General features: G+C 35.7%; 1 protein-coding gene across 4 annotated transcripts in view; it reads left to right on the forward strand.

Annotated features, from left to right (window-relative positions):
• The window catches only part of Tnks2 (tankyrase 2), a 74461-nt gene that overhangs the window by 11867 nt on the left and 45253 nt on the right, over positions 1 to 17341 (forward strand). For all 4 annotated transcript variants that reach the window (XM_003462388.5, XM_063239347.1, XM_063239349.1 and 1 more), the window contains exons 3-7: positions 2869 to 2964; positions 12649 to 12685; positions 13111 to 13186; positions 13550 to 13644; positions 15161 to 15227. In XM_003462388.5, the coding sequence (XP_003462436.1) occupies positions 2869 to 2964; positions 12649 to 12685; positions 13111 to 13186; positions 13550 to 13644; positions 15161 to 15227 (371 nt within the window). The remainder of the gene's footprint in view (positions 1 to 2868; positions 2965 to 12648; positions 12686 to 13110; positions 13187 to 13549; positions 13645 to 15160; positions 15228 to 17341) is intronic.

Below are 17341 nucleotides of genomic sequence, written 5' to 3' on the forward strand. Positions count from 1 at the left end.
TACTGAGTTTTAATTTTTTTTTTTTTTTTGTCTTTTTCGTTTTTATCGGTACTAGGGATTGAACTCACGACTGCCTGCTTGCAAGCAGGCACTTATGCCGCTGAGCTAAATCCCCAGCTCCGAGTTTGAAATTTTTTTAGAGAATAGGTACAAAGTTGCTGTTCTCTAAAAAATTGCATTCTTCTGAGAGATAAGATATACAAAAAGCCAGGTAAAGACATGGTAGAAATGAACATTAAGTGTTAGAGAATAATGATTAGTAAAGTGACTTGAGAAAAGTCAAATCTCAAGGTTCGTCAGGCATGATGGTGCCTGTCCATAATCTCAGCACTGGGGAATCAGAGGCAAGAGGATCACTGCAATTTGGAGGCCAGCCTGAACTACAAAGTGAGTTCAAGGCCAGACTGAATGAACTGCGTAGTGAAAAGATAAAGAAAACCTCAAAGCCCAACTTCCTGAAGTAGTCCTTCAAGTGAAAGATTTTTTTTTAAATGATAGTGAATTCTTTATTTTAAAAAAATGAATTTTAGGTTCAGGAACTTGATATTACTACATAAGCAGTGTAATACTGAAACTACTTGAACAGAGGAATAGTTTCATAAAAATAATAGTTTTTTTGTGTTTGCCAGGTGTGTGGTGGTTCCACTGAGCTATATCCTCGGCCAGAGAGTAGTATATTTTAGCATGAATAATTTGATAGGAAGCTGGATAGGACGAATCATAGCAGGGAGACTACTTACGATATAAAATAACACAGGTGAGAAATAAGGATAACCTGAGGTTGATATAGGAGATTTAAAATAGTAAGAGAAATTTAAAAAGCATTTAGTGGAAAAATATAGTAATAAAAAAGACTTAAACCTAACAAGAAAAGATTTTCTAACAGATTGACCACTGACAAATTATATGTGAGAAGATAGTTTTTATTAACTTGGTACTTACTTTTCTGAGCCTCAGTATCATGATGTTAACTCCATCTTTAAATTAGCTACCCTTGCCCTAGGTCTCAATTCAGTATTTATATCAAAATCATCAGCTTAGTCATTTAAAAAAATGAAAAATGGGTTCCCTACATACTGCTGTCAAATTCTCCTTCCATCCCTTACTCTTCCATCCCTGGTATATCAACAGTCTTAGACATATAATTTTAATAATATGATACAGAGTTTTAATATGACACAGTTTTCTAAATATTGTTACAGACCTACACCATCCACTATAGTAGCTTAGTGTACGCAGTGTAACTAGTCTGAATTGAAATGTGTTACAAGGGAAAAATCCATATTCTATTTCAAAGACATGCAAAAAAGAATGTGAAATATCTTAATATTTTCATATTGATTAAAATGTGAATTTAAATACTGCTTTTTGATATATTCAATTCAATAAAATGTTAAAATTAATTTAAACTTTTCATTTTTAATATAGCTACTATAAAATTTTAAGTTACATATGTGATGATTTATTGCTCACATTTTATTCCTGTTAAACAGCACATTATAGCTAGAAGTAGAATTGGAGCTGTGCTTCCTTTCTTTGTATATTTGCCTGTTTTTCCTCAGCTTATTTGTGAATAAAGCATACTATATATATCTTTATATAATACATTCCAAGCATAACACAAGGCTTCTCCTTTTGTGTGCCTTGAATTACAGTGTAGCAGTTTAAGGATTTTTTTTGTTTGTTTGTTTCATTTTGTTTTTTGTTTTGAGGAAATGGTTAGCCAGATGTGGTACATATATACCTATAATCCCAACATTCTGGAAGAGGCTGAAGCAAAAGGATCATAAATTGGAGACCAGACCAATTTTTGCAAATTGGCAAGACTTTGTCTTGAAATAAAAAGGATTTGACATGTAGTTAAGAGTAAAGGCCCTGGATTCAGTTCCTGGTACCACAAAAGGAAATGAGGGAAAGAAAGGAAGAAATGGCTTTTGTGACTCACAATTTAGAGATCTCGGTGCATGATCTTCTGACACCATAGGAAAAGGGCGTAGTAGAGCAAAACATTCATAGTATCCCAGAAGCTGAGTAGGGAAATGGTATTGGAGAGGAAGGGATGAGAGTTCAGACATGGACCCTAACCCAACCTCTGTGACATGCACAGAAGAGTACTAATCTGCTAGGTGGCTGTCAGGCCACTCATAAAGTTTGGAGTTGGTTAATCCTGGAGAGAGCATTTTTATTTTAACCCAGAATTCAGTGTAATTAACCTCACATACTGACCACTTAGCTGTTAACCCGTCTGTATATGCCCAGTAAGTTTCTTTTTCGAAAAAAGATGTCCTTGTGAGGAATATTCCATTGCTTTTAGTGAATACATACTCCACTCAGGCTAGTTTATTTTGCTGTTGAAGTACAGTGCCTTATATTGTCACTAATGGACAAATCTAAACAACTACCTGCTGTTGATTAATTTTCTTGATGAATCGAATGATGACCGATGGCATTATAGATTTTTTAATCCTACAAAATAGAGATTCCTGGACTTTCTGGAGTTTTAGACATTTCATTTCTATCATAATAAAAGTCTTTCTGGCACAGGCACTTTTCCTTTGGAATGAGAAAAGCTTTTAAACAAACTTGACCTTTTTTTAAAGTATATTTTATCAATCTTCAGTCCTTTGTCGTCAGCTATTTAAATAATAGGAAAATCTCACATTGAATTGAAAAGAATGTCATTAAATGTGTCTTTAGTGCATTAAATCATAGAATATGTGTTCTTAAATTTTAAATAATAATATTTACTATATTATTAGGCTATGAAGGTCTTTAAACAACTTCTAAACCAGAACTTTTTAAGAAAGTGGTTTACTCCAATAAGGGGATTATGATAACCATTCTAAAAGGTGTATTGCTATTTTGCAGTGCTCTTACAGCATGGAGCAGAGCCAGCCATCCGAAATACAGATGGAAGAACAGCATTGGATTTAGCAGACCCATCTGCCAAAGCAGTCCTCACTGGTAAGTTTGTATAACCTCTTTGGTGTTTCCAGGAAGGATATAAAGAATAAGTTTATAAGTACACTGTCTGTCTCCTGGAGTTAGTGACCTCAGAGTTTTTAAATAGTGTCAGTTCAGTTGCTTTTCTTTTCTACATCTAAACAGTTGACATTTGATTCTTGTCTTAAAATGATAAAACTTTCTTCTCAAGTTCAACTTTAAATTTTGTCATTGTTACCTTATATGGGGCAGAGCATGATAGATAATCCTGTGTGCTATCATGTGTTGAGGAGATTTTACAGTGTCTAAATTTTGCAAATAACTTAGGTCTACATTAATTACTTTTTTAGCGTATTTTAATAATTTTTGATGGAATATTTCCCCAAAGCGGTAATTATTCCTTTCAGTGATCATCTTTAAAACAATAAAATCTGGTGTACTTATTCTAGTAGCATGAGCAATGCTAATTATGGTACTCTACTAAGCTATATTCATGCCCTTGGAATCTATTAATGTATAGACCTTTAGAGTTTAGACTACCAAGCTTTTAAAAATTGTACCTACTTCATGTTATTTTTCCTTTGTCAGTGTGCTTTCTACTTAAGTGACTGTTGTATTATTTATTGAATTAAAATTATTATCTACTGTGTAATAACCAGTAGAATCATATCTAATAATCTGAAAAGCAAATCCCAGCTAGTTATGATGGCCTTGATCTAACCCCAGCCACTCAGGAATCTGAGACAAGAGGATTTTAAATTCAGACTAGCTTGGAAAACTTAGCAAGACACTGTCACAAAATTAAAACTAAAAAGGCCTAAGTTGGAGCATTTGCCTAGCATAAGAGAGGCCTTTGGTTCAATCCTCAGTTCCACCAGAACAAAACAAGCAAAAAACAAAAATACCCACAATTCCTTAAAAAGCAAAAGCCTGAAGAGTTCTGCTGTCCACTTTTGTGTTTGGACTTCAGACTTTGCGAAATTTCTAATAGCATTTCTAAGGCAAGTGAGACTAGTCCGTGGAAAGACTTCTGGAAATGCTATTACAATTATCAGTTAATTCAGTGTTTCCTCTTTTACTGCTCTAAGTTATTCCACACTTAGACCTTTTTAAGAAATCCTGGGATACAAAAGAAATTCAGCAATCACATTTCATACAGTTCAAATTGTAGGTAACAGTTTGGCTGTTTCAACATATGTTTGTTAATTTTTGGCAATCTAGAGACTACAGCACTTATATCAGTTTGAGGGACTCATCCAGGTTAATAGTTTTGTGGCTGCACAGGAAGAAAGAAAAACTCTCACTGAAATATGTGAGTAAACAGATGCAATACTGAAATGAGAAAAGCTAAAATGAGAATCTACTTCAGCTCAGATCTGGAGACTGTGCCATTTTATAGAATATCCAAGTACTCTAGGGGTGAAAACCTCTGGAGGTGAAAGCCAGCATAGTGTTTGCCCTAGCCACCACTGACGACAGGCCGGACCAGCCCAGTGATATTCCTGTTAGGTTGCAGGACCCAGAAATTGACTTACTCGTGCAAGAGAAGATGTCCCTGATCCCAGGTGGGATCAAGAGCAGTAGAAAAGTTTGGAGGACTAGGACAAAACTAAGAATCAGTTACTGACTCAGGCATCCCAGGCTCAGGCTTGCATCTCCAAAGGCACGAGTTACTGAAATGACTGGACCCAGAGGGAGACTGTGGACTGAGGCGGAGGCAAATGTGGCAAGAACTAAAGGTCGTGAGAGGTGACAACAGTCGTGGCTCTGACATTTGAGTAAGGCAGTATTGGAGTTGGACAAAGAACTCCAGATTGGAGTTCATGACCCCTGGGTGCTTCGTAATCATAAGCAGAAGAAAGATGAGGAACCAAATGTGCCACTGACTGGAGACAAGGAAAGCGTAGAAGCATGCATAGATGCTATGGCAGGCACATAGCCTAGGAGCCCCAGAGAGAGTACATCTTGCTGCAGAGATTGTGGTAGAAGTATGGGCTGGAACTCTAAACTTGAGACACTGGAAAGAATGGCTTTGATTCCACTTCATGGTTTGTGAGAACACTAGAGGTTCCTCAATAAGGTGGATGGTCTGAACACAGCAACACTGACAGACTGCTCAGAGATCATTTATTCTAACCAATAGAGCAGGACAATCTCATATACATAATTTTTCCATTTTTCTTTTTTGCTTGTTTATTGTGATTTTATTGAATATAATTTAGACCTTTTATGTCAGTCTATATTTGTTTTCTGTTTTAGTACCATAATCCTCATAAGTTGTTTAATCATAGATTCCCATAACTAAAGTCAGTTCTTAAGGATATCTTTCTTTAACAGTCAGGTCAACAATTGAATATGGTCCCCTTACCTCTTCCCTTACCTTGTGACTATATTGCCTCTCTTTTCTGCTTTCTCTACATCCTTGCACATACGGCCTTCCAGCTCTCTGCTCACCCCCACTCTTTTGTAGTTCATTTTATTTTTCTTTTTCTGTTTTTTCCTTGTTTTATGCTTTCTGCTCCTATGAATATACATTATTAGCATTAATCTGAATATCATTAGTTTTCTCTAGCCTGTTATTTTATACTTAAATAGCAGAATAGTAAAGATCTTTGTAAACAATGTCTCAGTTAGCTGATAATATGTGACTGGTGTCTCCATTTATATTTTCTTGACTTTGTTTCTTTTCAGCTGTACATTTAACCTCTCAATCCCAACCACTGGTTTCTGGGCATAAAAATAATACTATCAAAACCTAGTTTTTATAATAGCTGAGTGTGGTGTTCCATACCTATAATCCCAACAGGAGGATTGCTGAGAATTCAGGACCAGGCTGAACTATACAGGGAGAACCTGTCTCAAAAAACAAACCAAAAACCAGGATTTTTTTTTTTTTCTTTCATTTTTCTTTGCCTCTCTTTTCTCTTTTTTCACTCTTTTCTCCTAATTCCCGGCTTGTTCTTTTCTTCATCATTATTACTCCCTTGTCTTCCTGAGTTATTGAAAGAGTTGAAAACTTTTAAAACAAGTTTGACATTACATGCTGGTACATGATTGGCTCTTTGGATGTTGATATTATTGGCAGTTGTTCTTTTTTTCAAAGTGCAGAGATATATGAAACTGATGCTAGTAATCTGAGATAAGTAAAGTAAGTTTCTTCACACTGAATTATTCCCAAAGCCAAAGGTATGTCATCACAGGAAGAAATCTGTTTTCTAAACACATCTCTACTACAAGCTGGTACAGAGCTTTCTACCCCAAATTATTTAAAATCTTTAATCCAGATCACAATGATCATGAGAAAACAGGGTAACAAAATGCTAGCAGAAGTATGTAACTCTCATACAGCTGATCTCACAGGCACTAAAGTGGATCACTTTCCAGGCTAAGAACCTAAAAGACTAATTAAGGTAAAATAATAGGCGAAATTAATGAAAAAATAGCTTATCGAATAAATAAAATTATCAGCAAGCTTAAAGAAGATGCAAATAAGCAGCTGGATAGATTAAGGAAGGCAATGCATTAGGTCCTATGTTCGATTCCCAGTACATACCCCCACACCCCAATAAAAAGAAAAAACTTTGGACCATTGGACTTGAGGAAGAAGTAGAGGTAGAAACTAATGGTAAAAAAAAAAATTGTTTACTAAAATTGTAGCAGGAAATTTCCCAAATCCAGGCAGTGACATGAATATTGTTGTTACTGTTTAGGTCTAGCATGCCCCCCGCAAATTCTCACTTGTGGAAGGTGGTTGAATCATGGATATACTGTACTCATCAGTGGTTCACTTATTGATGAATTCAGTAACTACATGTACTGATAGCAGGTGGGTCTAGTTGGAGATGGGTCACTGGGAGTGTGGCCTGAAGGATGTATTCTAGTCTCTTGTCCCCAATTCCCTTTCCTCTGTGCTTCCTGGATGCCATTGAATGAAGGTCTTTCTCTCCTCCATGTCCCTCTGCCATACTGTTAACTGCTTTAGAGCCAGCTGAACATGGCCTGAAATTGTGACCCCAAATAAACCTCTCCTTCAAATTGTAGGTGTCAGGATTTGGGTTCAGTGACTGGAAAACTGTGAGACTGATGTCCATAGAAGTAGGCATTTCATAATAAAATGCCTACACACTTCACGCAGCAGGTCATAATAAAAATTCCAGAAGTTCAGAAGAAAATACCAACACCTGTTAAAGAAAGGGGCCAAGTTACCTTTGAGGACGAAACGCATCAGATTATCAGCATATTTTGCAAAACAAAAGACAGAAGAGTTTAAAAGTTTTTCAGGACCTAAAAGAGAATACTTCCTAACCAAGATTACTGTGCTACAAGATTATCCTTCAAAGTTGCTGGAGAAATAAAGACCATTCACAATAAAGATAAACTAAAGAAACTCAAGTCCATCAAACTGATACTATATAATGTATTTATAGGAGACGGATGATATAACTCAGTGGCTCTGCACCCGACTGGCAAGCACAAGGTCATAAGTTCGATCCCTGGTACCAAAAAAAATTATTTTACTATCAGGCATGGTGGTGCATTCCTGTAATCTCAGCAGTTCAGAGTCTGAGACAGGATGGTTGACAAAAATTTGAGGCCAGCCTGAATTATAGAGCAAGAGACCCTGTCTCAAACAAAAGAAAACAGAACAAAGTACTCATAGGAATACAAAACAGAAAAAAGGAAGGCAACAAAATCCAAGAACCCAAGTAGTCTTTAACTTTCTGATAAAGAGACCTACCATATCCACAAAATTGTATACAGACTGAAAGTGAAAAGATGAATAATAGCACTCCAAGCTGTTGGAGCCTGTAGTAATCACGAATCACTGTTGTGCCAGGTGTGGTGGCTCACGCCTGTAATTCCAGCACTCGGGAGGCTGAGGTGGGAGGATCGTTGCGAGTTTAAGACCAGCCTGGGCTACAAAGTAAGCTCAAGGCCAGCCTGAACCGCATAGCAAGACCCCGTCTCAAAAAAAAAGAAGAATCACTGTTGTAACTTTCTGACAAATTTGATTTCAAACCAAAACTGGTCAAAAAAAACAAGATCAGTACATACTGGTAAAGGAAACAATTCACCAAAAAGAGATAACAGTATAAATATATATGCATTGTACATCAGTACCATTGATTTTATAAGACAAAAACTACTTGACATAAAAGGACAGATAGACACCAATAATCATGATGAGGGACTTAGTATCTTACTATCACAAACAGCTCAACCAGTCCCCAAAAAGAAAAAAGTTAGAAATACCAGTTGAACTGCAGCATAGAACAAATAGATTTAATAGATATCTACAGAATGTTTCGTCCAACAATGGCAGAATGTGTGTTTTTCTCAGCAGCCAAAGGAACTTCTCCAAAACAGGCCATATTTTAGATCAAGGAGCATGCTTAAATAAAAAGGAATAGAAATTATTTTCTGTACCCTAACATACCACAGAGTGATGAAACTAGAAATCAAATGCAAAAGAAACCACACAAACACATGGATACATTTTTGTAAATATAATACATTTTGTAAAAATAATACATTTTTGAATAATCAGTAGGTCATAGAAAAAAATTTTAAATTCCTAGAATCAAATGATAATTGAAATACAACATCACAATATGTGGGACACAGTGAAAGCAATTCTAAAAGGGAGGTTTATAGCAGTGTACCTACATTAGAAAAATAACAGCAACACAAAATACTGTAAATAACATAATGATCTGAAGGGCTTAGAAAAATCAGTAGTCCAAACCCAAAGCTAGCAGAAGGAAATAAATTCTATAAAGATTAGGGTGGAAGTCAGTGAAAGTGAGATTTAAAAAACAAAATACAAAGAATCAATAAAGAGTTGGTTCTTTGAAAGGATAACTTGCTAAAACCTTAACTAAAAGAAAGAACTGACATTGATATAATTGAAAATGAAAAGGGTGATGCTACAACAGATATCACAGAAATGCAAAGGATTATTATAAACAACTTTCAGCATTTATATTTCAATAAATTTGGGATCTGAAAAAAATGGATAAATTCCTAGATATATATCACTTAACATGCAGTAAACCTGATACAGCAATAAAAGCTCTGCTTTCTAAGAAAACCCACCACCTGATGGATGCATAGCTGAATTTTGGCAGAGCTATAGAAAGGAACTAATGCCAGTACTATCAAACTTCATGCAATTGAAAGGGAAGGAATTGTTAAAAATTGACTTCCATGAACCAAGCTTTATCCTGATCACAAAACTAGATAAGGACTCAGCAAAAAAAGGAAACTGAGGGGCAGGGGATTTAGCTCAGCACCCTAGCTCAGCACCTGCCTGGCAAGCAGGGGGTCAAAAAGTACAGACCAGCATCTTTGATGAACATAGATGCAAAAATCTTCAATAAGATACTTGCAGATAATTCAACTAATCATTAAAAGTGTCATACACTATTCCAAGTCAACTTCATTCAAGAGATGCAAGGATAATTCAACGTAAATTAATGTATCACAGAATCAAGGATAAATGTCACATGGTCATCACAATAGAAACTGATGAGAATACGTTATACTTGAAACTGAGAAACCCACAGCTGACATCATACTAAAAAGGGAAAAACTAAAAGCGTATCCTTTAAAAGTAGGATCAAGACAAGGATGTTAACTCTCACTGCTCTTGTTAAATATAGTACTAAAAACTTCAATCAGTTGTGCAAGAGAAAGGAAAAAAGGGATAAGAAGAGGAAAGGAAGAAGTCATATTAGCCATGTTGCAGATGGTACAATCCTTTACGTAGAAGAGCCACAAAACACCAGCAGTCTCTCAGAGTTGATAAATTCAATAAAGTGGCAAGATACAAATTCAGTACATAAAAATCAATAGCATACTTGTACACCAGTAATGAACCCATTAAGAACTGAGGAAAAGCTTCATTCACAATAGTGTGAAAAAATTTAAGTACTCTTCTTAGGAATCACCCTAACCAAGGGGTAAACGACCTCTATAATGAAATGTATAGAACTCTGAAGAAAGAGACTAAAGAGCATATATGAAAATTGAAATACATTCTTCACTCAATAGGTATGCAGTTAATACTGTGAAAAATTACCATGTAACCAAAAGTTATTATTTCCTATTAGAATAGCAAAAATATTCACTGAACTAGAAAAAATGGTTTTTGAAGTTTATAGAACCAGAAGAGACCCAAAATAGCAAAGAAATCCTTAGGAATATCAACACAATTCTGATTTTCATGTTATAATGCAAAGCTACAGCAACAAAAAAAGGATGGTACTGCCACAAAAACGAACATGTGAACCAGTGGAAAAGAACAGAAGATACAGAAACAACTCAATGCACTTTCAGTCATGTGGGGTTTTTTTTCCCCAAAAGAACCAAAAACATGTTGGAGAAAAGATTCCTTTTTTAACAAATGGTACTGGGAAAAGTGATTGTCCATAAGTAGAAGATTGAAATTGTATCTATATCTTTCACCCTATACTAAAGCAAGTCATAATGGGTCAGACACTTAGATATAAAACAAACATTGAAACAGCTGGGCGATAACTTGAAAAACTTGAAGAACAAGGCTAAGATTTCCTGGAATAGAACTCCAGTAGCATAGGAAATAATATTAAGAATTAACAAATAGGATTACATCAAATTGAAAAGCCATTGTACAACAAAGGAAGTGGTCAACAAAGTGGAAAGTCAACAGATAGAGCAAGAAAAAAATTTTTTGAGCTCTTCTGATAGACTAGTATTTAAAATATGTAAAGAAGTAAGAAAAGAAAACCCTTCTAAAATCACCTAATCAAAACATGAGCAAATGAACTCAAAATTAAAGCATAATTGACCAATAAGTACATGAAAAAATGTTTTATCATTTTTAGCCATTATAGAAATATAACTCGGTAAAACTGAAATTTCATCTTAGAATGGAACAGAAAAGAACAAATGCTGATAAAGGGATGGGAAAAAGGAATCCCACATTGTTGCAGGGAATGAAGATTAGTACAGTTTACTATGGAAATCAGTGGGTGATTCCTCAAAAAAGTAAAAGAAATTACATTTGATCCAGCCATACTGTTCTATGAGTTAAAGACATCATATCAGACCTAAGTATATTCCAGTGTTTATAGCAGCACAAGTTAACAATAGCTAAGTTCTAGAAACAACCTAAATATCCATCAGCAGACAAACGGACAAAGGAAATGTATATGCATACAAAGGGAATACTATTAACCAATAAAGAACAATGAAGCCATGTCATCTACAGGAGAATTTGTGGAATTTGAGACCCTAATGTAAGAGAAATAAATCAGACATAAAAGGTTAAATAACGTATAGTTTCTCTTATATGAGAATTCTAAAAGAAAAATAAAACAGGATAGCTGGTAGGAAACAAAAAGACTTGCTGGAGATGGGAATCTGAGTGGTCAAAGTCAAAGCTAGGAAGGGGACTAAAGAGTTTGAAAATGATTGAGATATGCTATATATATATATGTATGTACCAATCTCCCAGCATAAGTATTGCAAACATACACTAATGTTAAAAAGGAAAAACTTAAAGTGTAAAAATGAAAGTCATTTACAGTGTTGTATGATTTATGAATGTGTTACTGGCATAGTTTATGATTAATCCTTCTTATAGTTGTAAATATTTTAAGTAGCTTTAACTGGAACAATTTTTAATTTTGTTTTTCTGAGACAGGGTCTCACCGTGCAGTTCAGGCTTCTTTGAAACTCACTGTGTAGCACAGGCTGGCCTCAGACTTGTGGCAGTTCTCATGCCTCAGCCTCCTGAGTGCTGGAATTACAGGCATGCACCAGCACACCTGGTTTAAAACAGTCTTGGTGTTGAAAAAAGTTTGCAGTTTAAAATAGTTTTTTATAAGTGATGCAGTGAAGTGTCTTTGTTTTGTATGTTCATTTGTTTTTTAATGTTAGGATTTTGGGCTTAGTTTCTTCGATTTTATTTGTAGTTTTTTGCTGCCAGGGATTGAACCTAGGGCCTCATGTGCTGAGCCTGAACTGAAGCATTGAACTATACTCCTAACCCCCTGTTTTGGTTTTGAGTCAAATTGTGGATACTTGTTTTGTTTTTTTAATCAGTTACTTATTTTAAGAAATTTTAAGAAAAAAAAGGAAAGCTTACCAGTAGTTTACCTCCCAAAACAAACTTGTTTAATACGTTGGTTTATTTATTTCTTTCAGAGCTTTTATTTTTTTTTTACACATACTACTTTTATATAGTTGTAATCTAACACTTCATTATACCCTAGCATGGTAACACACCTGTAATCCCAGCACTCTAGGAGATCAAGGCAGGAGGATTGCAAATTCAAGCCCAACCTGGGAACTTGGTGAATTGGTGAAATCCTATCTCAAAAACAGGAAGAAAAGACAAAAACTAAAAAAGACTGGGGATATAGCTCAATATGAAGGCCTTGTGTTCAGTCCCTGGTACTATCAAGAAACAAAACAAGCCCTCTGTTAATTAATATCAAATCATTCTTTTTTCATTTTCATAACAGAAGTATTTATATAAGTACTTTTAATCTATATGATATTCTGTTCATTAACCACTTTGCATTTGTTAGAAATTTAGTTCCAAATTTATCTGTATTAAATACCAGTTAAATGTAGTTCACCAGGCATCTTTTTGCATAAAATGTCATTGAGTTTGATTTTGTTTTGTTTTTTTAATTTCTCCCCCCCCCCCATTCACAGGTGAATATAAGAAAGATGAACTCTTGGAAAGTGCCAGGTGTGTACCGATGTTATAATATACTGTAAAGGCATTACTTTTTTTTTTTTTTTTTTTTTTGGCACCAGGGATCGAACTCACAACCTCACACTTGCCAGGCAGGCGCTTAGGCCACTGAGCTAAATCCCTGGCTAAAGTTTTTTTTTTACAGTAAGTATAAGGGGAGCATGGTGGCACATGCCTATAATCCCAGCTCTTGAGGAGCTAAAATAAGATTGCCCAGTATTCAAGGCCTGCTTGGACTACAGAATGAGTTCAAGGCCAGCCTGATTATAAAGCAAGAAGCTGTCTAAAACATCCCCCACTCCAAAGTAAAGCCCAGTAAATATAATGTAAAACAGAATGATTCTTAATGGAGGCAGTCTATGTCTCCAGTAGAATCTGATAAAGAATAGAAGTTGCTAATGTATCTTTTGGTGTTCCAGGAGTGGCAATGAGGAAAAAATGATGGCACTACTTACACCATTAAATGTTAACTGCCATGCAAGTGATGGCAGAAAGGTAATATTTTTGGAATAATGTTTATGTTCTCCTACTAACAGGAAGATGCATTTATCTTATTAAAACATACTTGAAAAGAATATTGGTGTTTTATTTTAAGTAGTAATTCAGACTAATTCTTAAATTTAGTAAAAACTTAAAAGATCATAAGCATTTAGTTGTTTGCAAACAGTGTGCAATAGTGAACTTAAAACTTCTACACTGTATTCAGTGTGTGTTAGATTTTTTTAAGGACCAAATTGATACCTACTTGTTAGACAATGAAGTTATATTTCCTGGTTCTCTTTTTGGGTTTCTTACCTTTTCACATGTCTTACTCAGCCATTATGTGAATTTCATTAATTTATATGGTTAATGTTTCAGTCAACTCCATTGCATTTGGCAGCAGGATACAACAGAGTAAAGATTGTACAGCTATTGTTGCAGCATGGAGCTGATGTCCATGCTAAAGATAAAGGGTAAGCATTTCAATAAAATTACTTACATGTCATAATTCTTAAATGACAGATACCAGATTAGTAACCTGATAAAAAGCGTATTTTTTTTTTTACTAAACAGCTTTAACATTCATTGAGCTTAATCCTACCACTCAGATGTTATACTTGGTAAAGCGTAAAAAACACCTGCTAAATCATGAAGGTGTTTCCTAAGAGCCAAGTGATAAATAGAGAGTACTACAAGAGTTTCCAGAAGAAGACTGTCAGTGATGGATGGAATGATTAGGAAATCCTTCAGAATATTTGACTTGGATCTTAATGGTAGATATCAATTCTAGAAAATAAGGAGTTGGGAAAACCTTCACTCTGAAAAAGAATTGGTATAAGTGAAGGTGCTGAAGCAGAAGGCACAGCACATTTAGGGAACAGTGATCATGGGCTAGAAGTATTGTTTGATGATAGAGCACTTGCCTGGCACCTGCTAAGGCCTAGGTTTGATTCCAGCATCATAAAAGGAAAAACACTGAAAGAATTTTTAAGTTTAAGGTGTGTGTTCTGGAGCATTTTGTAGGGAAATGAAGGCATAGGTACAACACATTTTACAATTTAAGAGTAGATGAGAGGGGCTGGGGATTTGGCTCAGCAGCATAAGCACCTGCCTTGCAAGCAGGCGGTTGTGAGTTCAATCCCCGGTACTGATTAAAAAAAAAAAGAGTAGATGAGATATATAAAGTCTAGACATGATAAGAGAGAAAGGAATACAAAGAAAACTACTTAAATTCTAAAGCTGAGTGAGACACAATAATACACATATTGACATTCAAGAAGAAAAATTGACTTCAGTTTTAGATGTGATGGAAACTCAGGTGGAAGCATCTACTAGATAGTTGGTAATGAAACTAATGTCTAGGCAAATAAAGTGAGTGAATTAGGTTTCAGTTTACTGAGACCTATAGCAGTTTACCTTACAGGACTTCAGAAATGTTTCAAGGAAGAGCCAGTGTTTGTGCTTTATCTGGGAAGATGAGTTAAAGAGGAGAGGGAAATTTATCCTACACCAAGAACAAATATGTAGAAAGACATACAAGAACCGTAAACATACCATTACTGAATGTAAGGCAGGAGAAAAAGCCAGAACTTTGTGCGTACCCTGTTAAGAAATTAGAACTATCTCTCGTAGGAAGCAAGAAAGAATCATTAAAAATGTTATACCAGGGATAACCACATCATATTTGCCTTTTAGAAAAATCTAGCCACAAACAGAGTGGAGCTATTTCAGTAGTGCAAGAAAAAAAAATAATATAAGCCCAAACAAAGTCAATAGCAATAGCAGTGTACAAAAATGATATATTTGAAAGAAACTTGGGAGTTAGAATTGTTAGAACTAAAGGTTCAGATGAATGGAACTAAAGTTTTGTGCATTTTTGTTGGTCACATGAAGCATTTGTTTAAATTAATAAAAGCTAAATAATTTATGTTTCCCTACACGTAGGGAGTCTGTAATAACACATGCTTTTTCTCTCCTCTCTTATTGTAGTGATCTGGTGCCATTACATAATGCCTGTTCATATGGTCATTATGAAGTAACTGAACTTCTGGTTAAGGTTAGTTCTTTTTTCTTTTTTATTGGTACTGGGGATCGAACTCACGACTGCCTGCCTATAAGGCAGGCGCTTATGCCGCTGAGCTAAATCCCCAGCCCCTAAGGTTAGTTCTTATACACCTTTGATTGTTTTTTATAATTATATAAAATTATATGTGGTATATCTGTTTCTTTATTGTGTTTTAAGCACTTAATAAAGAAAGTATCATTATAGAATATGGGTGATTGACAGATTAACATCAGACTTCCAAAATTTTGAGATACATAGTTCAAATATGAAGTAGCATTGCTAGCCTATAACTGACAGATTCGTAATTCTGTAATTTGTATCTAAAGATAAGAAAACAGGGCCAGGGATTTAGCTCAGTGGCATGAACACCTGCCTGGCAAAATCAAGGTCATGAGTTCTATACCTGGTACCAAAAGAAAAAGATAATTTTTATTGATTCATAACAGTATTAAAACTGCCAGTGATATTTACAGAATTTTCCCAGTTATACTTTTAGGTTGGAGCAGGCTGACTTGGTGATACTCACTTTAACCAGTGTGCTGGCAGTTATTTTTAACAAACAGGTTCCCAAGGATGCAAAAAACTTCTTAAATTGACCTTTTTGGGTAGCTGTGAAAGGTACATAACCCTAAGAGTGGGATCCAAGCTTATTGTTTATCTGTCTGTATTGCTTTTTGTTTTTCTTTTCTTTTTAATCTTAAATAAAAAGAAGAGTAGAATCCAAGGATGTTACCCACACCCCTTCTCTCCTGTCCGATCTCTGTGTATACATGCTCTGTATAAATTTATATACATTGAGACTTCATTTACCCTACATTCAGTGTATCCTTTTGGTACTTTTCTCAGTCTCTGGGCATTTGTAGCTAAAGATAAGAAAACAGATGAAGGAAAAAAAAATTATTTTCAGTACCTCTGTGCTCTCTTGTGGGTATATGCCACCATGCTCACATAAGGAACTTCATAGTAATAATTAGACTACGTGTAGCATCTAAACCTTATTATATTGAAAATGTAGCTTTTATAGTGTGCCTTTATAGCATAATGCTTTTGATTCTTGTAAAACTGTATCTTGCGGGGGTGGGGGGAGGTAGCTCAGCAGCCTAAGAGCCTGCTTGGCAAATGTAAGGTTTTGAGTTCAATCTCTGTACCCAAAAAAACCTATATCTTGCATCTAACATTTGGAATATTTTGGTGGACAAGAATGAAACTTTTCATAATCTCAGCACTTCGGTGGCTGAGGCAGAAGGATGGCTGTGAATACAAGGCCAATCTCTGCTACATAGCAAGATCCTGTCTCAAAAAATAAGCCTTATGTAGTGGCATGCCTGTAATCCCAGCATTTGGAAGGCTGAGGCAGGATTATCCATGCGTTCCGGGCCAATTTGCACTATATAATAGTGAGACCTTGTCTCAAAACAAATAAACAAAAAAAAGTGGAATATCAGACAGGTTGCATGAGAACTTAAAACTTACTAAATGGTGTCTTACTAAAAAATGGAAGCGCTGGGAATGTAGCTTAGTGGCAGAGCACTTGCCTAGCACCACAAAACAGTAAGAATGGAAAGCTGACTTAGAGGTCATACTTTAAAAGGATGCTGGCTGACTTTAGGGTACAGGCAGTTACCAGAGTAGCAGTGTCAGGACAGTCAAAAGAAGGCAAATAGAAATTTGAAATAGATGGAGAAGTTCTGGACAACACCATGCTGACAACCCTTGCTAGGGAGTCCAGGTAGAAGAAACTGTCATCTAGCAGTGTAGTGGATTGATAACTGGTGGTCAGCTTAAACAACAGCTCAACTGAATCACCATAGTGCTGCTGAGTGTGGATGGCTACCTGAGGACTGTTGCGAGACGTAGAGAGAAAGAGTAGTGTTGTGGGTTCTCTTAAGTATAATTGTTGTTTGGAGCCGTTGGTTCTCTTGGAAGACCTTTCATGTTGGCTCCCCTGATGTGAACTAACCTGATATCATTGGAGGAACTCAGGACCTTGTTGCTGAATATAGCTGCTTTACACTTCGGGGAAGCTTTGGTGCTTTGAGCATCGCTTCCTGGAAGGTGTGTGATGTTTAATCTCCAGAATTTGTCACACTGGCCTCTGTACTCAG

This window comes from Cavia porcellus, unplaced genomic scaffold (genome assembly GCF_034190915.1).
Source record: "Cavia porcellus strain 051 isolate PalLab524CR breed Dunkin Hartley unplaced genomic scaffold, mCavPor4.1 scaffold_28, whole genome shotgun sequence".
NCBI classification, from domain to species: domain Eukaryota; kingdom Metazoa; phylum Chordata; class Mammalia; order Rodentia; family Caviidae; genus Cavia; species Cavia porcellus.